The sequence below is a fragment of the Entelurus aequoreus genome, linkage group LG08 (assembly GCF_033978785.1).
Source record: "Entelurus aequoreus isolate RoL-2023_Sb linkage group LG08, RoL_Eaeq_v1.1, whole genome shotgun sequence".
NCBI lineage: Eukaryota > Metazoa > Chordata > Actinopteri > Syngnathiformes > Syngnathidae > Entelurus > Entelurus aequoreus.
The window spans coordinates 28,745,851-28,767,207 of NC_084738.1; the positions used below are offsets into that span (position 1 = coordinate 28,745,851).

At 42.1% G+C, this 21,357-nt stretch overlaps 1 protein-coding gene across 1 annotated transcript; it reads left to right on the plus strand.

Moving 5' to 3' along the window:
* The first annotated feature begins 244 nt into the window (after window positions 1-244).
* dmc1 (DNA meiotic recombinase 1) lies at window positions 245-20,868 on the plus strand. Its single transcript, XM_062054955.1, has 13 exons — window positions 245-542; window positions 693-737; window positions 13,338-13,484; window positions 13,565-13,647; window positions 13,734-13,786; window positions 13,867-13,908; window positions 13,989-14,061; window positions 14,191-14,282; window positions 17,048-17,121; window positions 17,220-17,334; window positions 20,164-20,224; window positions 20,306-20,422; window positions 20,511-20,868. The coding sequence occupies exons 1-13, from the start codon at window positions 486-488 to the stop codon at window positions 20,578-20,580; spliced, it is 1,029 nt and encodes a 342-aa protein (XP_061910939.1). The 5' UTR covers window positions 245-485; the 3' UTR covers window positions 20,581-20,868.
* The last annotated feature ends 489 nt before the right edge of the window (window positions 20,869-21,357 follow it).

Genomic DNA, 21,357 nt, shown 5'->3' on the forward strand with positions numbered 1-21,357 from the left:
CAGCAGTCCACAACACATGACATTCTGCATTAGATAGATAGTCAAGCATTTTCAACATGCAAATAGCACAAAAGCTCCAAGTGGATTAAAAGTTAAATTAATACATTGCTTAATAAACACCTAATGAATTCTACACACATAGGCCACAATAAGAACAAATGTAAGAGTGAACTTTTCTCCAGCATTTAAACCAAACATTCATGAGCCTGTTGGTAAAGGAACAGAAAATCCAATTTCCCCTGAACGTAGCATAATCAAGACGTTCCCGCCACTAACAACTCGACGAAACAACAATAGCTCTATTGATTTCAAAACGTACTGATATTGAGCTGCTTTTAAAGGTGTCGCTAACTACTGTTGCTTCTGTTCCACTTTAAAAGACCAAATAGCCGTTCATATTTTTCATTTTGTTGTGGAATAGTGCTCTAGCTGGGCTTAAGCTCCTTGAACTAAGATCAAGCTAGGCCAAACGAGTAGCATTCAGAATGAAAATGTCAGAAGATCAAGTTGTCGAAGATGACGCTACATTTCAGGACGAGGAGGTAAGATTTGGAGAAATGTATACATTTTTTTGCTTTTAATGACGGGCTAGCTTACAGTTGGATGCTAACTGAATAACAAACCACCCTCTTCATTAGCCAGGTTGACTGTCAGTGACAGTCTTAACAGTTTTTTTGTCTCCATACAAACAGGAGTCCTTTTTCCAAGACATTGACCTCCTACAGAAGCATGGCATTGTGAGTAGGCTGCACAATTCCTTAAAAAACGCCAAACACAGTTTTATTGCTTAGAAATAAGATTGCGAGACCCTGAGACGTTTTTATTTGTGGCAACGTGATTTCATTTTTAAGAATGCCCACTGTTTATTATCATTATTGTTAAGCTCCTCGTTTCCATTTTCAGTGTTCAAGGACCTTGTCATTGTCTTAAGGGAACAACACTTCTTTTTTTTTCAAAAGAGTGCCTATAGTTAAAAATCCTTATGTGAGAGAAGAACATGTGTCTTTTATAATCCATTCTATCTTGTAAATAAAATCTTAAATAAAATTTAGCACTGTCAGCTTACATTGGAGCCAATGGGAGCATGGCGTCATTTCCGCCCATAAAACCCACTATAGATATCTAAAAACTGCAAAACAATACTCCATTTACATTTTGCGGACTGAATATTAACAAATAATTAGCAATGTTATATTAAGCGCTAATGTTAAGGACTTACCTTTAGCGGCAAATTGATCAGCGAGAGGTAACTATAGCTTGTGTTGTTGTATTGACATGAGCTGGGGAGCTGCTCTGTCCCCTCTAAGCTGGTAAAAGTTAATTATATATTATAAATCATGCCTCTCACCTGGATATTTATGTGGACATAAACCAAGAAGGTACACTTTGACAGCCAACTTTGACCTGGAAATGGCGAAAGACCCTCGGTTCCACCCTCTTTTTCTATGCGAGCATGAGTCATTCTCCAGCTAAACAAGAATATATCAACATCCTAACAGTCGGCATCCCAGTGATAGCAGACTTTGTACAGTAGGTGACGCTTTATTATGTTTGTTGGCTGTCATGAATTCTGCATGAGTTGTAGTCAGTGTTGTTGTTGAAGGAAAAGCGAACGTTGTGATGCGCCTATGAAATTAATATGCAAAATACGTAAATATTACATGTTGTTATGAGTGTGCCTGTTACTTCATTACATATATACAAAACCCAAAACCAGTGAAGTTAGGATGTTGTCCATCCATCCATCCATTTTCTACCGCTTATTCCCTTCGGGGTCGCGGGGGGCGCTGGAGCCTATCTCAGCTACAATCGGGCGGAAGGCGGGGTACACCCTGGACAAGTCGCCACCTCATCGCAGGGCCAACACAGATAGACAGACAACATTCACACTCACATTCACACACTAGGGCCAATTTAGTGTTGCCAATCAACCTATCCCCAGGTGCATGTCTTTGGAGGTGGGAGGAAGCCGGAGTACCCGGAGGGAACCCACGCAGTCACGGGGAGAACATGCAAACTCCACACAGAAAGATCCTGAGGCCGGGATTGAACTCACGACTACTCAGGACCTTCGTATTGTGAGACAGACGCACTAACCCCTCTGCCACCGTGCTGCCGTTAGGATGTTGTGTAAATCGTAAATAAAAACAGAATACAATGATTTGCAAATCCTTTTCAACCTATATTCAATTGAATACACTGCAAAGACAAAATACTTAATGTTCGAGCTGGTAAACTTTATGTTTTGCAAATACTAACTCATTTGGAATTTGATGCCTGCAACATGTTTCAAAAAAGCTGGCACAAGTGGTGAAAAAGACTGAGAAAGTTGAGGAATGCTCATCAAACACTTATTTGGAACATTCCACAGGTGAACAGGCTAATTGGGAACAGATGGGTGCCATGATTGGGTATAAAAGCAGCTTCCATGAAATGCTTAGTCATTCACAAACAAGGATGGGGCGAGGGTCACCACTTTGTGAACAAATGCCTGAGCAAATTGTCGAACTGTTTAAGAACAGCATTTCTCAACAAGCTATTGCAAGGAATTTAGAGATTTCACCACCTACGGTCCGTAATATCATCAAAAGGTTCAGTGAATCTGGAGAAATCACTGCACGTAAGCGGCAAGGCCGAAAACCAACATTGAATGCCGTGACCTTTGATCCCTCAGGTGGTACTGCATCAAAAACTGACATCAGTGTGTAAAGGATATCCCCACATGGGCACAGGAACATTTCAGAAAACCACTGTCAGTAACTACAGTTCGTCGCTACATCTGTAAGTGCAAGTTAAAACACTACTATGCAAAGCGAAAGCCCTTTATCAACAACACCCAGAAACGCCGCTGGCTACGCTGGGCCCGAGCTCATCTAAGATGGACTGATGCAAAGTGAAAAAGTGTTCTGTGGTTTGATGAGTCCACAATTCAAATTGTTTTTGGAAACTGTGGTCGTCGTGTCCCCCGGACCAAAGAGTAAAGGAACCAATCGGACTGTTATAGGTGCAAAGTTCAAAAGCCAGCATCTGTGATGGTATGGGGGTGTATTAGTGCCCAAGGCATGGGTAATTTACACATCTGTGAAGGCACCATTAATGCTGAAAGGTACATACAGGTTTTGGAGCAACATATGTTGCCATCCAAGTAGGGCTGGGCGATATGGCCTTTTTTTAATATCTCGATATTTTTAGGCCATACCACGATACACAATATATATCTCGATATTTTGCCTTAGCCTTGAATGAACACTTGATACATATAATCACAGCAGTATGATGATTCTATGTGTCTACATTAAAACATTCTTGTTCATACTGCATTAATATATGCTCATTTTAAACTTTCATGCAGAGAGGGAAATCTCAACTAAGTCAATTTAGCAAAACTGTATTTATTAAACAGTTATTAAGCAGTGGCACAAACATTCATGTCATTTCAAAACAGAAAGTGCAAGATTGTCAGAGACATTTTAAAACAAGCTATAAGTGCACTTTTGTGCATGATGACACACAAGATATTTCAATAAGTGTCACATAAAAATGAGCTGCATATCCAATAGTATATGTCCTACGGTGTTGATGTGGAAATAGTTGCTTCGGCATTTAGTTGGTGTGGCACCGAACGGAGATGTTGACATGTAAAGACATATTCCCGCTTGAAGCCAAACCACCGTCAGATGATGGACCCCGTGCTGTTTTTCTTGGGATTTAATTATTCCTCCATTTGTTACCAGATTCACACCTTCTTTCTCTCGTATTACCACTCAAACCACACCGTTAGCTGTTAGCATCACAGTTAACGTTACCATGTCGCTACCTGTCTGCTCCGCGGGAGCGTGTGACGTTGCTCATGTGACGTATGTAAGAAGGTGCGCTTGTTTTAAAGTCTCTGTGAGAAGGAGAGACAGGAAAGAGTGAGAAACGCATGCAGTTTAATGCCCCGCAGCTAAAAGCAACTGCGTGAGAACGTATACTCGAATATCACGATATAGTCATTTTCTATATCACACAGAGACAAATCCGCGATATATCGAGTATATCGATATATCGCCCAGCCTTACATCCAAGCAACGTCTTTTTCATGGACGCCCCTGCTTATTTCAGCAAGACAATGCCAAGCCACATTCTGCACGTGTTACAACAGAGTGACTTCGTAGTAAAAGAGCGCGGCAACGACAACGGAGACCCCGGACTGTTGAACAACTTAAGCTGTACATCAAGCAAGATTGGGAAAGAATTCCACCTGAAAAGCTTCAAAAATTGGTCTCCTCAGTTCCCAAACGTTTACTTAGTGTAGTTAAAACGTAAAAGGTCATGTAACACAGTGGTAAAAATGCCCCTGTGCCAACTGTTTTGCAATGTGTTGCTGCCGTTAAATTTTAAGTTAAAGGCCTACTGAAACCCACTACTACCGACCACGCAGTCTGATAGTTTATATATCAATGATGAAATCTTAACATCCTCTCTGAGCTGCCACCTTACCGTGGTAGAGGAGTTTGCGTGTCCCAATGATCCTAGGAGCTATGCTGTCCGGGGGATTTATGCCCCCTGGTAGGGTCTCCCAAGACAAACTGGTCCTAGGTGAGGGATCAGACAAAGAGCAGCTCGAAGACCTCCATGAAAAATAAAAACAAAAGACCCAGATTTCCCTCGCCCGGACGCGGGTCACCGGGGCCCTCCTCTGGAGACAGGCCCGGAGGTGGGGCACGATGGCGAGCGCCTGGTGGCCGGGCCTGTCCCCATGGGGCCCGGCCGGGCACAGCCCGAAGTGGCAACGTGGGTCCCCCCTCCAATGGGCTCACCACCCATAGCAGGGGTCATAGAGGTCGGGGGCCGAAGGCAGGGCACTTGGCGGTCCGATCCTCGGCTACAGAAGCTAGCTCTTGGGACGTGGAACGTCACCTCGCTGGGGGGGAAGGAGCCTGAGCTAGTGCGCGAGGTGGAGAAGTTCCGGCTAGATATAGTTGGACTCACTTCGACGCACAGCAAGGGCTCTGGAACCAGTTCTCTCGAGAGGGGCTGGACTCTCTTCCACTCTGGCGTTGCCGGCAGTGAGAGGCGACGGGCTGGGGTGGCAATTCTTGTTTCCCCCCGGCTCAGAGCCTGCACGTTGGAGTTCAACCCGGTGGACGAGAGGGTAGCTTCCCTCCGCCTTCGGGTGGGGGAACGGGTCTTGTCTGTGGTTTGCGTTTACGCGCCAAACCGCAGCTCAGAGTACCCACCCTTTTTGGATTCGCTCGAGGGAGTACTTGAGAGTGCTCCCCCGGGTGATTCCCTCGTTCTACTGGGGGACTTCAATGCTCATGTTGGCAGCGGCAGTGAAACCTGGAGAGGCGTGATTGGGAAGAATGGCAGCCCGGATCTGAACCCGAGCGGTGTTTTGTTATTGGACTTTTGTGCTCGTCACAGATTGTCCATAACAAACACCATGTTCAAACATAAGGGTGTCCATATGTGCACTTGGCACCAGGACACCCTAGGCCGCAGTTCCATGATCGACTTTGTAGTTGTGTCATCGGATTTGTGGCCTCATGTTTTGGACACTCGGGTGAAGAGAGGGGCAGAGCTTTCTACCGATCACCACCTGGTGGTGAGTTGGCTGCAATGGTGGGGGAGGATGCCGGACAGACCTGGCAGGCCCAAACGCATTGTGAGGGTTTGCTGGGAACGTCTGGCAGAGTCTCCTGTCAGAGAGAGTTTCAATTCCCACCTCCGGAAGAACTTTGAACATGTCACGAGGGAGGTGCTGGACATTGAGTCCGAATGGACCATGTTCCGCGCCGCTATTGTCGAGGCGGCTGGTTGGAGCTGTGGCCGCAAGGTAGTTGGTGCCTGTCGTGGCGGTAATCCTAGAACCCGTTGGTAGAACCCGTTGGTGGACACCGGCGGTGAGGGATGCCGTCAAGCTGAAGAAGGAGTCCTACCGGGTTCTTTTGGCTCATAGGACTCCTGAGGCAGCGGACAGGTACCGACAGGCCAAGCGGTGTGCGGCTTCAGCGGTCGCGGAGGCAAAAACTCGGACATGGGAGGAGTTCGGGGAGGCCATGGAAAACGACTTCCGGACGGCTTCGAAGCGATTCTGGACCACTTTCCGCCGCCTCAGGAAGGGGAAGCAGTGCACTATCAACACCATGTATGGTGAGGATGGTGTTCTGCTGACCTCGACTGCGGATGTTGTGGATCGGTGGAGGGAATACTTCGAAGACCTCCTCAATCCCACCAACACGTCTTCCTATGAGGAAGCAGTGCCTGGGGAATCTGTGGTGGGCTCTCTTATTTCTGGGGCTGAGGTTGCTGAGGTATTTAAAAAGCTCCTCGGTGGCAAGGCCCCGGGGGTGGATAAGATCCGCCCGGAGTTCCTTAAGGCTCTGGATGCTGTTGGGCTGTCTTGGTTGACAAGACTCTGCAGCATCGAGTGGACATCGGGGGCGGTACCTCTGGATTGGCAGACCGGGGTGGTGGTTCCTCTCTTTAAGAAGGGGAACCGGAGGGTGTGTTCTAACTATCGTGGGATCACACTTCTCAGCCTTCCCGGTAAGGTCTATTCAGGTGTACTGGAGAGGAGGCTACGCCGGATAGTCGAACCTCAGATTCAGGAGGAACAGTGTGGTTTTCGTCCTGGTCGTGGAACTGTGGACCAGCTCTATACTCTCGGCAGGGTCCTTGAGGGTGCATGGGAGTTTGCCCAACCAGTCTACATGTGTTTTGTGGACTTGGAGAAAGCATTCGACCGTGTCCCTCGGGAAGTCCTGTGGGGAGTGCTCAGAGAGTATGGGTATCGGACTGTCTGATTGTGGCGGTCCGCTCCCTGTATGATCAGTGCCAGAGGTTGGTCCGCATTGCCGGCAGTAAGTCGGATACGTTTCCAGTGAGGGTTGGACTCCGCCAAGGCTGCCCTTTGTCACCGATTCTGTTTATAACTTTTATGGACAGAATTTCTCGGCGAAGTCAGGGCGTTGAGGGGATCTGGTTTGGTGGCTGCAGGATTAGGTCTCTGCTTTTTGCAGATGATGTGGTCCTGATGGCTTCATCTGGCCAGGATCTTCAGCTCTCACTGGATCGGTTCGCAGCTGAGTGTGAAGCGACTGGGATGAGAATCAGCACCTCCAAGTCCGAGTCCATGGTTCTCGCCCGGAAAAGGGTGGAGTGCCATCTCCGGGTTTCGGAGGAGACCTTGCCCCAACTGGAGGAGTTCAAGTACCTCGGAGTCTTGTTCACGAGTGAGGGAAGAGTGGATCGTGAGATCGACAGGCAGATCGGTGCGGCGTCTTCAGTAATGCGGACGCTGTATCGATCCGTTGTGGTGAAGAAGGAGCTGAGCCGGAAGGCAAAGCTCTCAATTTACCGGTCGATCTGCGTTCCCATCCTCACCTATGGTCATGAGCTTTGGGTTATGACCGAAAGAACAAGATCACGGGTACAAGCGGCCGAAATGAGTTTCCTCCGCCGGGTGTCGGGGCTCTCCCTTAGAGATAGGGTGAGAAGCTCTGCCATCCGGGAGAAGCTCAAAGTAAAGCCGCTGCTCCTCCACATGGAGAGGAGCCAGATGAGGTGGTTCGGGCATCTGGTCAGGATGCCACCCGAGAGCCTCCCTAGGGAGGTGTTTAGGGCACGTCCGACCGATAGGAGGCCACGGGTAAGACCCAGGACACGTTGGGAAGACTATGTCTCCCGGCTGGCCTGGGAACGCCTCGGGATCCCCCGGGAGGAGCTGGACGAAGTGGCTGAGGAGAGGGAAGTCTGGGCTTCCCTGCTTAGGCCGCTAACCCTGCGACCCGACCTCGGATAAGCGGAAGAAGATGGATGGATGGATGGAATCTTAACATTGCAACCCATACTACCGACCACGCAGTCTGATAGTTTATACATCAATGATGAAATCTTAACATTGCAACACATGCCAATACGGCCGGGTTAACTTATAAAGTGCAATTTTAAATTTCCCGGGAAACTCCCGGCTGAAAACGTCTCTGTATGATGACGTTTGCGCGTGACGTCACTGGTTGAACCAGACATTTTGGAATAGCACGGTAGCCAGCTTAAGTCGTCTGTTTTCATCGCTAAATTCCACAGTATTCTGGACATCTGTGTTGGTGAATCATTTGCAATTTGTTCAATTAACAATGGAGACTGCAAAGAAGAAAGCTGTAGGTGGGATCGGTGTATTAGCGGCTGGCTACAGCAACACAACCAGGAGGACTTTGAGTTGGATAGCAGACGCGCTACCGTGAGTACAGCTTTGGCTTCCAAACATTTGATCGCTTGCCCGTACGTGCGTTGCGCTATGTGCATGTCACGTACGTAACTTTGGGGAAATATATGTTTCTTGCCGACTCTGATGGCGGCCGGGGTGTCGCCGAAAACTACAACGCCCGCCGCCGCGCCGCTGTCCTCACCTTGACTTCCTCCGTCTCCGGGCCGCCGACCACATCGATGATCGGGTGAAGTTTTTTGTCGCGTCGTCGATCGCTGGAACGCAGGTGAGCATGGGTGGTGATGAGCAGATGAGGGCTGGCGTAGGTGGAGAGCTAATGTTTTTAGCATAGCTCTGTCGAGGTCCTGTAGCTAAGTTAGCTTCAATGGCGTCGTTAGCAACAGCATTGCTAGGCTTCGTCAGGCGGCACAGCATTAACCGTGTGGTTACAGGTCCAGGGTTTGGTAGCATTGTTGATCTTCTGTCTATCCTTCCAGTCAGGGGCTTATTTCGTCTGTTCTATATGCAGTTAAGCACGATGCTATCACGTTAGCTCCGTAGCTAAAGTGTTTCGCCAATGTATTGTCGTGGAGATAAAAGTCACTGTGAATGTCCATTTCGCGTTCTCAAATCTCATTTTCAAGAGGATGTAGTATCCGAGGTGGTTTAAAATACAAATCCGTGATCCACAATAGAAAAAGGAGAGAGTGTGGAATCCAATGATCACTTGTACCTAAGTTACGGTCAGAGCGAAAAAAGATACGTCCTGCACTGCACTCTAATCCTTCACTCTCACTTTCCTCATCCACGAATCTTTCATCCTGGCTCAAATTAATGGGGTAATCGTCGCTTTCTCGGTCCGAATCGCTCTCGCTGCTGGTGTAAACAATGTGCAAATGTTCAACCACTGACGTCATGCTACTTCCGGTACAGGTAAGGCTTTTCTATCTATATAAACTTTATCGTCGATGTTCTCTACTAAATCCTTTCAGCAAAAATATGGCAATATCGCGAAATGATCAAGTATGACACATAGAATGGATCTGCTATCCCCGTTTAAATAAGAACATTTCATTTCAGTAGGCCTTAAATGATTATTTGCAACAACAAAAAAAGTTTCTCAGTTCGAACATTAAAGGCCTACTGAAATGAATTTTTTTTATTTAAACGGGGATAGCAGATCTATTCTATGTGTCATACTTGATCATTTCGCGATATTTCCATATTTTTGCTGAAAGGATTTAGTATAGAACAACGACGATAAAGATCGCAACTTTTGGTATCTGATAAAAAAAGGCTTGCCCCTACCGGAAGTAGCGTGACGTAGTCAATTGAACATATGCGCAAAGTTCCCTATTGTTTACAATGATGGCCGCATGAAGTGAGAGAGATTCGGACCGAGAAAGCGACAATTTCCCTATTAATTTGAGCGAGGATGAAAGATTTGTGGATGAGTAAAGTGCAAGTGAAGGACTAGTGGGGAGTTGAAGCTATTCAGATAGGGAAGATGCAGTGAGAGCCGGGGGTGACCTGATATTCAGCTGGGAATGACTACAACAGTAAATAAACACAAGACATATATATACTCTATTAGCCACAACACAACCAGGCTTATATTTAATATGCCACAAATTAATCCTGCATAAAAACACCTACGTGTTTGTTATGCTAGCTCCTAGCTCCTCTGCTAGCTCCTAGCTCCATAGAACGCGCCAATACAATTCAAACACCTGATCAACACACACAATCACTCAGCCCAAAAGACCGTTCACCTAACCCAAGGTTCATAAAGCTTATATATTTTTAAAAAGTTACGTACGTGACGCGCACATACGGTCAAGCTATCAAATGTTTAGCAGCCAAGGCTGCATACTCACGGTACCTGATATTCAGCTGGGAATGACTACAACAGTAAATAAACACAAGACATATATATACTCTATTAGCCACAAAACAACCAGGCTTATATTTAATATGCCACAAATTAATCCTGCATAAAAACACCTACGTGTTTGTTATGCTAGCTCCTAGCTCCTCTGCTAGCTCCTAGCTCCATAGAACACGCCAATACAATTCAAACACCTGATCAACACACACAATCACTCAGCCCAAAAGACCGTTCACCTAACCCAAGGTTCATAAAGCTTATATATTTTTTAAAAAGTTACGTACGTGACGCGCACATACGGTCAAGCTATCAAATGTTTAGCAGCCAAGGCTGCATACTCACGGTACCTGATATTCAGCTGGGAATGACTACAACAGTAAATAAACACAAGACATATATATACTCTATTAGCCACAACACAACCAGGCTTATATTTAATATGCCACAAATTAATCCTGCATAAAAACACCTACGTGTTTGTTATGCTAGCTCCTAGCTCTTCTGCTAGCTCCTAGCTCCATAGAACACGCCAATACAATTCAAACACCTGATCAACACACACAATCACTCAGCCCAAAAGACCGTTCACCTAACCCAAGGTTCATAAAGCTTATATATTTTTAAAAAGTTACGTACGTGACGCGCACATACGGTCAAGCTATCAAATGTTTAGCAGCCAAGGCTGCATACTCACGGTACCTGATATTCAGCTGGGAATGACTACAACAGTATATAAACACAAGACATATATATACTCTATTAGCCACAACACAACCAGGCTTATATTTAATATGCCACAAATTAATCCTGCATAAAAACACCTACGTCTTTGTTATGCTAACTTCTAGCTCCTATGCTAGCTCCTAGCTCCATAGAACACGCCAATACAATTCAAACACCTGATCAACACACACAATCACTCAGCCCAAAAGACCGTTCACCTAACCCAAGGTTCATAAAGCTTATATATTTTTAAAAAGTTACGTACATACGCAAAAAAAAAGTTGCGCACATACGGTCAAGCGATCAAATGTTTAGAAGCCAAAGCTGCATACTCACGGTAGCACGTCTGCGTCTTTGTCATCCAAATCAAAGTAATCCTGGTAAGAGTCTGTGTTGTCCCAGTTCTCTACAGGCGTCTATGTATCGAAGTCAAAAGTCCTCCTGGTTAGAGTCTCTGTTATCCGAGTTCTTCCATCTTGACTGCATCTTTCGGGAATGTAAACAAAGACGCGCCGGCTGTGTACTGTTGTTGCTGACTTCGTTCGAAAAATACGTCCGTTTCGCACCGACAACTTTCTTCTTTGCTTGCTCAGCTTCTTTCTCCATAATGCAATGAACATAATTGCAACAGATTCACGAACACAGATGTCCAGAATACTGTGGAATTATGAAATGAAAACAGAGCTTTTTTGTATTGTATTCAATGGGGAAGGCATACCTCTGTTCCCCGGGCTACGTCACGCGCATACGTCATCCTCAGAGGCGTTTCGAACCGGAAGTTTAGCGGCAAATTTAAAGTGTCACTTTATAAGTTAACCCGGCCGTATTGGCATGTGTTATAATGTTAAGATTTCATCATTGATATATAAACTATCAGACTGCGTGGTCGGTAGTAGTGGGTTTCAGTAGGCCTTTAAATATCTAGTCTTTGCAGTCTATTCGATTGCATATAAGTTGAAATTGATTTGTATTCTGTTTTATTTACGATTTACACAACGTGCCAACTTCACTGGTTTTGGGTTTTGTACTTACAGCATGTATATAAAACGTTGGTGGAAGTGTTTGGATGTTTGTAGAGCGCTTTATAGGCAGAATAAAGTGACTCCCAATATATCCATTGTAAGCTGATTTTTGCCAGCATTTGTTTTACTAGTTTGAATGCATAAAAAAGGAAATCATGTTGTCTCACATAAGGATTGTGAAAAAATTGACAAAATTCCCAAAAATGCAGTGCCCCTATAAGTTGACAGGACTTTTTGAATATAAAGACTGAAAAGATATCAAGTCAAAAACAATTCACCGTCACTCATTCCACAGTACATTCATGGACGTAATAAAGACAAGTACAAAAAAAAAGTCATATTATTAATGTGATTGCTTCTCCTCTGAGCTAATGATTTATAACCAACACGTGACACCAGCCAGGGCAGCATAGCTGACTCGCCCTGGCCAGTGAGGCTAATTGAGCAGCAAAGATGCATCAATGCAGCGTGAGTTTTTGAGTAAAATGGCAGCAAAAATTGCCAGTACTTAGTTGAAATGGGATTAATGGCTCTTAAAAGGGAGCCAGTGTTCTGGAAAAATTTGCTACCTATAAAAATTTACTGTCCAATACTACTGAGCATGCTCACTCATGCGCTGTAATGCTAAAGGTTTCCTCGAACAAAATAACTAGCAATTAAGGTTAAAAAAAAAGTTGATGTAATGTGGTTATTTTTTTAGCAATGTTTTAGATACCAGGAAACAAACCAAAACAAAAACGGTATAAACCGTGATTAATCTGAAATGCATGGCTGGTTGTTTGTCTACATACAGGCTATGGTGTATGGTGACATAATGAATGTCAGCATTAAGTACTTTGACAAGCTCATGTATGAATAATAATAAAAAATACAAAAGCACTTTTCTAGGACATATTTCAGAAATGTGTTCATTACTTATGTTGGATCACGTAACTGGTTGTATTTTTTTATGACGCAGCACATTTTTTCAGAACACTGGCTTCATTGTATTTTTTTTTTGTCTTCATTGTATACATTCAATAAGGTGGTGCCATATCCCCATGATTGACAGTGACATTTCTCTTTGGAATTTGCCCTCACCTAAAAAAATGTGTATCACAAGAGTATTTTAACAATACGGTAAGAATAAAATTTATATATGTTTTTAAAAAATATGATTAATACTAGAATATAAATTAGAACATTATAAAAATGTGAATACAAAATTATTACCCTGGTGTGTGTTTAGGCCTGAACTACTTTACGTATCTATCTACATCAGAACAATAATCCAGAAAAGTGAATCCAAATACTGATACTTTCATTTGACTTTTACTTTTTTTCTAAAAGAGGCGTTCAAAAGCTGGTTCAAGAGCATCACATCGCTAGTATTTAGAATTTAGGTGTGAAAGTGGTTCACAGTTTTGTTTTTGTGAAGCCCTGTAGTAAGCGCAACTAGCCTAAATATCCCCTCCTAAGCAATATTTAGTTGTGAGATGTCTGACCCTTTTCCTTCTGACTGTCACCACAGAATATGGCGGATATCAAAAAGCTCAAATTGGTGGGCATTTGCACCGTTAGGGGAATCCAGATGACCACTCGCAAGGCTTTGTGCAACATTAAGGGGCTGTCGGAAGCAAAAGTAGAAAAGATTAAGGAGGCTGCAGGAAAAATGCTGGTAAAATTGTTGTTTTTACATTTGCATAAATTGGCAAAGCATTTGTTTTTGTAAACAGCGTGACCTTCTTTACATTATAGAATGTTGGATTCCAGACAGCCTTTGAGTACAGCGCCAAGAGAAAGTTGGTTTTTCACATTACAACCGGCAGTCAAGAGTTTGAGTTAAGGCTGTCTTTGTACTCTGTCTGGTGAAAATATGGAAATTGAATAGCAAACCTGTTATTTGACTATGGTTTTGTCTGTGCAGTAAACTGCTGGGTGGAGGAATAGAGAGTATGGCTATCACAGAGGCCTTTGGTGGTGAGAATTCTCTTGATAACACTGTCTCTTATTTTCAACATGATCCTAACAATGATATGAAATATGGTATTATCCTGCAGAGTTCCGTACAGGAAAAACCCAGCTCTCCCACACACTCTGTGGTGAGAAAGGCATCATTAAAAAAAACATGGTCTCTATAGCAACAATCAAATAAAACATACGCTATGTTACTTTTGTCCAGTCACAGCTCAGCTACCAGGAGAAGAAGGCTACTCAGGCGGGAAGGTCATCTTCTTAGACACAGAGAACACCTTGTATCCTCATGCTGAAAAACACAGAAATACTTTTTTTGTCTTCTTGTTTACTTGGCTATATTTATGTATGCAGTATTATGTATTTTATGTTGTTCCTATTAACCTTAATTGATAAATGTATGGTTCTAGCCGCCCAGACCGACTGAGAGACATTGCAGACAGGTTTAATGTGGACCATGGTGCCGTCCTCGACAACGTGCTTTATGCCCGGGCCTATACTAGTACGGACATGTGTCATAAAGAAAATGTACCTATCCATGTTTGGACTAATTAACAATCAATTATTTCACAATGTAAACTTAGTGTCCAAAGTATTTTAACAATTTTTTCCTACAATTAACAAATTACTTCCTTGTTTAGACAAACGGCAGGACGCTTGAATAGTTCCGAGATAACCTCTCGACATTTAGTGGCAAAAGCCTACAAAATAAAATAACTCTATAGCCTAATTTTTCACCGCAGTCAACTTAATTTGGAATGTTAACTTTCCCTGACTGAGAAACTGCACTCCATTGAACCATACATTGAACTCATTTTAAGTTGGGGCGCTAACTTTGCCAGTCTGGGGAACCTCACGCCATGCAACCATAAATTGAAGTCAATTTAAGTAGGGGTGCTAATTTTGCTAGGCTGAGGAACCTAACTCCATTCGACCATTAATTTAAGATGGGATGCTAACATTGCCTTCCTGAGGAACCTCACAAAATTTGACCATAAATTGAAGTCAGTTTAATTTGGGATGCTAACTTTGCTAGCATGAGGAATCTCATTCTATTCCACCATAAGTTGAAGTCAGTTTAAGTTGGGGCGCTAAGTTTGCCTTTCTGAGAACTATAAATCCATTTCACTGTAAATTAATGTCAGAAAGGTTTGGGGCACTAACTTTGCTTTTCTGAAGAATCTCACTCCATTCCACCATAAATTGGAGTCAGTTTAAAGGTGAACTGCACTTTTTTTTTTTTTTTTTCCTATCGTAAACAATCATTAAGAGGGACAAAAATACAAAAGTTTTACATTTTTTTCTTCGCTTTCTAACATAAAAATTGGCTCGTTCTTGCTGGCTACAAATGCAGCTAATGGGAGCAATCACTACCACTAAATCACTTTAAAAATGCAAAAAGCAATCAACAATACTTCATTTAAGTTCCGTATCACCAATCTGTAGCGAACATGTTATTGTAAGAGCAAACACCGCTGTGATGAGGTGGCGACTTGTCCAGGGTGTACACCGCCTTCCGCCCGATTGTAGCTGAGATGGGCTCCAGCGACCCCCCGCGAACCCCAAAAGGGACAAGCGGTAGAAAAATGCAAACACTGAGGAACTCTGTATTCTAGCATACTAACACATCGTCAAGCTACCATATTAGCCGTAGAAGTTAAATACGGCAGGAGATAAGCTAGCTTCTACGACGACACATAATGCATTTCAGTTTGTAATGCAAAACACAATGCGTACAGACATCAATCTGTACTGACTGAAAAACTTGGAACAATTATATTACAGTATCTGTAAAGTATTATCCCACATTTCATGTTTTGTTTGTACACAGTTAGCCAGACAGCGTATGAACTTTAGTTGTAATAATACGCATGACGTGCTGCGTGTATCATGGTCGATATAAAGTGTGACTCACTTGAAGGACATTTGTGTTTTTGGTCCAGCTGGCCAGTGACGTTTTTCCCGGTTAATTATGGGTATGCATGCCATTTATGTCGAAATAGCTTGGCTTCAAGTTCCACATTTTGCAGCTTTGATTCACTTTCACTCTCTCGGCTTCCGTCTGCTCCAATGTCTCACTTTTCCTTTGTGCTGGCTTCTATAAGCAGTAGTTCATCCTCTATAAATTCAGCTTCAAAAAGATAAGGTTGTGAATCCTTATTTGTCCAAAAATAGTCGTCTTTGTTGTTTGTTACTGAATCTGCCATGATTACAACAAACACAAGGGTTTTGTATCCGGAAGGGGTTGTTGCCAAAAGTCAGACGTGCGCTACTATGAAAACAGAAATAAATGCGCCAAAGAATTTGTTCCAGCAATGACTAAACTGACCAAAATACAAAAATATTGTACATATTGCATATTGTTATGAACGTGTCTGACAATCCATCCATTTTGTACCGCTTGTCTCTTTCGGGGTCACGGGGGGTGCTGGAGTCTATCCCAGCTGCATTCGGGCGGAAGGCGGGTTACAACCTGGACAAGTCGTATGAACGTGTCTGTTACTACATAATATATAGACTTGCAGTGTGTATACAATACGTTGATGGAGGGCTTTGAAGTTGATAAAGGCTACGACAATGACTCACATTAGCCGCATCTTCGAAGCGTTTTTTTATCATCTTTAATAAAAAAGACATGTTTTCTTGTCTCTCATAATGATTGTAAACAATAGGCAACATTTTTTTTTAAAAGCGCAGTTCCCCTTTTATGTTGGGGCGCTAAGTTTGTCTTCTTGAGGAATCTCACACTATTCGACCATAAATTGATGTCTGTTTAGGTTAGCGCAGTAATTTTGCCAGCATTTGGAAACTCACTCCATTTCACAATAAATTGAAATAAGTTTAAATATGGACACAAACTTTGTCAGCTTGGAAAACGTCACTCCATTCAACCTTAAATTAAAGGCAGTTTAAATTTGGGCGCAAACTTTTCCAGCCGGGGGACTGTCACTCCATTCTACCACAACACTAATAAATTAATGATGCCAATCTCTAATTGTTAATAGAAATATCTTATGAATGTGGTTGTTAAAAAAGTCTCAATTTGATGATATGAATTGATTTTGATAAAGGTAGGCGTTCAATTGCTGTAATTCATATAATTTATTATGTCATATGAGGCGACACTGTAATGGTTTCTATTTTTAAATGTTGCCTTTAAATATGCTTGCTTTAATGCTTTGTTACCATCTGACTGAAATTTGGTTATAATTAAATGTAGACCAATAGTGGTTCTTCCAGACGTTCATTCGCTGTCTGCTGTCTTAGGTGAACATCAGATGGAGCTGTTGAACTTTGTAGCTGCCAAATTCCATGAAGAAGGAGGAGTCTTTAAGCTTTTGGTAAAAAGCAAGTTTTCTGATGGAGGAGTTTTGTGACATTTGTAATATATTTCATAAAACCGATTCCTATTGTTTTTTCCTCGCTGTCTGCACATCAGATCATTGATTCCATCATGGCTCTGTTCAGAGTGGACTTCTCAGGCCGAGGTGAGTTGGCTGAGAGACAGCAGAAACTGGCCCAGATGCTCTCCAGGCTGCAGAAGATCTCTGAAGGTCTGAACCATGACCATCTCTTAATTGTAAATTAGATTTTTGAATGAATTGCGTTTCTTACCTGTAATGATTATTTTTCTTTTAAGTAATATATAAATGTATCAGATATGTTATCTATTTTATGGAGGAATGTAGTTCATAATAGAACTGGCACCCAATGTAATTAAAAACTATAGATTTTGAATCAAGAATAGATTTTGAATCAAATAGTTACCCCCAAGAATCAAATCGTGTGGTTCCAAAAAATTCACAGCCCTAGTTCGTAGCACCTCGACTAAAGAAACTACAGCATCTTTTACACACACAAATGTTGCATCAGAGCCATGTTGGTAATTATTTTCACCTTTTACACAGAACCCAGTGATTGTGCTATTGTACTGTATGTTTTCGTACAACAACATGGCATCTGGCCATCAGATAATACAGTGCATCTGGAAAGTATTCACAGCGTTTCATTTTTTCCACATTTTGTTATGTTACAGGCTTATTCCTGTCACAATCAGCTTTCGCCGGAGTAGGACCCCAACGCAGAGAAGAAATAATAAGAATAATAACAGAAAGCGCACTCAAAAAAGGGTGAGGAAAAATAACCAAGAAAGCACCCAAAAGGTGTGAAGAAACTCGAAACGCACAGAAAAGGTGTAGGGAGGAAACTGTTAACAGTACACGGCAGAGCCACAGGAATGAGAAGCGTGAGTGGAGCCAAGGCAGAGGAGATGAACACACCTGGAAGGGTGAACCATCAGGTTTATACTTGCACTGAGTGAATGGACTGGAGAGCTTAAAAAAGTGGTCAGGTAAAAATGGTTATCAAGTATGCGCGCAGGTGGCTCCACCTTGTAGCCCGAAAACCGGGCACTGCAACACAAAGCAGACAGGCGGCAGCATAGCTGCCCGATCGTGGCAATTCCAAAATGTAATAATTCATGTTTGTCTTTAAAATTCTTCAGACAATATCTTATAATGACAATGTGAATTTTTTTAATTTTGCAAATTAAGTAAAAATAAGAAAATCACATGTACATATAAGTAAGGTATTCACAGTATTTGCTCAATGCCTTGTTGATGCACCTTTGGCAGAAATTACAGCCTCAAGTCTTATTGAATACGATGCCACCTTTGGGAAGTTTCGCCCATTTCTCTTTGCCCATTCCTCTTTGCAGCACCTATCAAGCTCCATAAGTTTAGATGAGAAGCATTAGCTTCCATCCAGGATGTCTCTGTACATTGCTGCAATCATTTTTCCCTCTATCATGACTAATCTAACAGTTTCTGCTGCTGAAATATATCCCTAGAACATGATGCTGTCACCACTATGTTCCACTGTAGAGATGGTATTGGCCTTGTGATGAGCGGTGCCTGGTTTCCTCCAAACATGATGCTTGGCATTCACGTCAAAGTGTTCAATCTTTGTCTCATCAGACTAGACAATTTTGTTTCTCATGGTCTGAGAGTCTTTCCAGTGCATTTTGGCAAATGCAGAAATGGCTTCCATCTGGCCACTATTCGTGGATTGTTGCAGAAATTGTTGTCCTTTTGGAAGGTTCTCCTCTCTCTACAGAGGAATGCTGTAGCTCTGACAGAGTGACCATCGGGTTATTGGTCACCTTCCTGACTAGACTAAGTTGAATGCAGCAATGTACGGCGACATCCTGGATGAAAAGCAACGCTTCCTATCCAACCTGATGGAGCTTGACAGGTGCTGCAAAGAGGAATGATCAAAACTGCCCAAAGATAGGTGTGCCAAGCTTGTGGCATCATATTCAAAAAGATTTGAGGCTGTAAATTCTGCCAAAGGTGCATCAACAAAGTATTGAGCAAAAGCTGTGAATACTTATGTACATGTGATTTTTTTAATTTTTCCATTTCTAATAAATTTGCCAAAAGTAAAAAAAAACTAAAAGTCTTTTTACATTGTCATTATGGGGAATGTATACTTCTGAGAGAAAAATGTATTTCTTCTAATTTGGAATAAGGCTGTAACATTACAAAATGTGAAAAAAGTGAAGCGCTGTGAACACTTTTTGGATGCACTGTATGTACAATACTGATTTCAACAAACAGATTGGGAGAGGTGAGGGTCAGATTAATTAACTGCCTGTCACGGCTTGTGGCTCGGTTGGTAGAGCAGCTGTGCCAGCAACTTGAAGATTCCGTGTACGATCTCCGCTTCCACCATCCCAGTCTCTGTTGCTGTGTTCTTGGTTGAAACACTTATCCACCTGCCACCGACACTGGTTTAATTAAAGGTGTATATAATGGGTTTCACTATGTAAAGCGCTTTGAGTCGCTAGAGAAAAACATTATATAAGTATAATTCACTTCACTACACTACTACGTTGCTGGCTGTGTGACAAGATTTTGTTTTCATCAGCATTAGGTTTTCTCTTTATTTCTTGTTGTTTATGCTACTTCCTGTAATGGGGTTTTATACATCATCTTCCAATCACGTCCTATCCAATAAAGGCATATTAGGGCCACACTAAATAGTTATATGAAAAAAAAAAAACTCATAAGGTTGTTGTTTTTTTTATTAAAAAAAGTTCCGATATTATAAGAAAGAATAATTTTAACAAAATCATTTAAAAAGATCTCTGTAGATGAGCAAACCAATCAACAAGCAACGATGAAAAATTGCCTACACTATTTTGTTATTTGACAAATGTATATTTCAGTGTAACATAACAGGTTAATAAGATCATCAACTGTCCTGGTTGATTACAAAGTATTAAAGCATTACTTCTTGCAATAATACATAACATTTCCCTTGTGTTTGCAATAAAATTAGACTTTGTTGAAGATCCTCACATATGTGTATTTGTCTTTAAGAGTACAATGTTGCTGTGTTTATTACCAACCAAATGACAGCTGATCCTGGTGCAGGAATGACGTAAGATATCACATTTAGTGGATCTTATTTGGCCAAACTCAAGGCTTTGATGAAGACATTTTGGGTTATCCTCCATGGCAGATTCCAGGCTGATCCCAAAAAACCGATTGGCGGCCATATCCTGGCCCACGCCTCCACCACAAGGTTAAGCTTGAGGAAGGGACGCGGAGAAATGAGAATTGCCAAAATATTTGACAGGTATGGAAATTAGATTTTAAGATCAGACATCTGGATTTAGACATTTTCATCCACCGTATACTTTTCTCCTTTCCTTGTTTCCTTACAGTCCTGATATGCCAGAGAACGAGGCCACTTTTGCTATCACTGCTGGAGGAATTGCTGATGCAAAAGAATGAAGGATAAACAAGCAAGTGATATATTAGCAGTTTGCTCTTGCACGTTTAGTGATTTAAAACTAATAATTAATTAGTTTTTGCTAGATTTTAACGAGTAGTCAATGTTTATGCTTTTAGCACAGTTAGCTGTTGCCTTTTGATTAATTTAAGGCATTTTTATACTATTTATTATCTCGGTTGTCATACACAAGTATGAAAATAAAATATGAGTTATTTAAGATACTTTTCAACATATTTATTACATGCATTGTCATGTTGTTTGTCAATCTTATGATTCAATAAAATACAGGTGATACATCTTTCATGTTGCATCTCAATTTAGCCATACAGGAATGGGGGGTCCTGCACATTTTGATATCAAGCAAATACATGGCCAGTATTGCTGATACCACTACTATGTAATTGAACATTTTTTAAGATAATTGAGTGATTATCCCTTAATTTGATGATTATGATAGGAATAAGACACAAAACAACAATTTTAGATGAACTAAGAAAATATCACCTTGCCAATTTGTTAATTTTCTTTTAAAACAATTGTTACATTGCCTTATATTAATGATATTGTTCCATTAATATTAGCTTATGTAACAATATCAACACAACACCATTACTATAATCCCCTTTTTAAATCAATAATGCAAAATAATGTTTCTGCCTCAAAAGACTTCCTCCTGTGTCCAATAACTTATTCCCTGGCTTTGTACACAATCAACACTAACAATATGAACAAATTAATACCAACACATCAACAAACATATATTTGTAAGAAAGAAA

Excerpts from the sequence above, each read along its gene's own strand:
- dmc1 (XM_062054955.1), top strand. The coding sequence starts at position 486 with ATGAAAATGTCAGAAGATCAAGTTGTCGAAGATGACGCTACATTTCAG. Across the intron at positions 738-13,337 it reads TCCTACAGAAGCATGGCATT|AATATGGCGGATATCAAAAA; the intron begins GTGAGTAGGCTG and ends CTGTCACCACAG. Across the intron at positions 14,062-14,190 it reads TTAGACACAGAGAACACCTT|CCGCCCAGACCGACTGAGAG; the intron begins GTATCCTCATGC and ends GTATGGTTCTAG.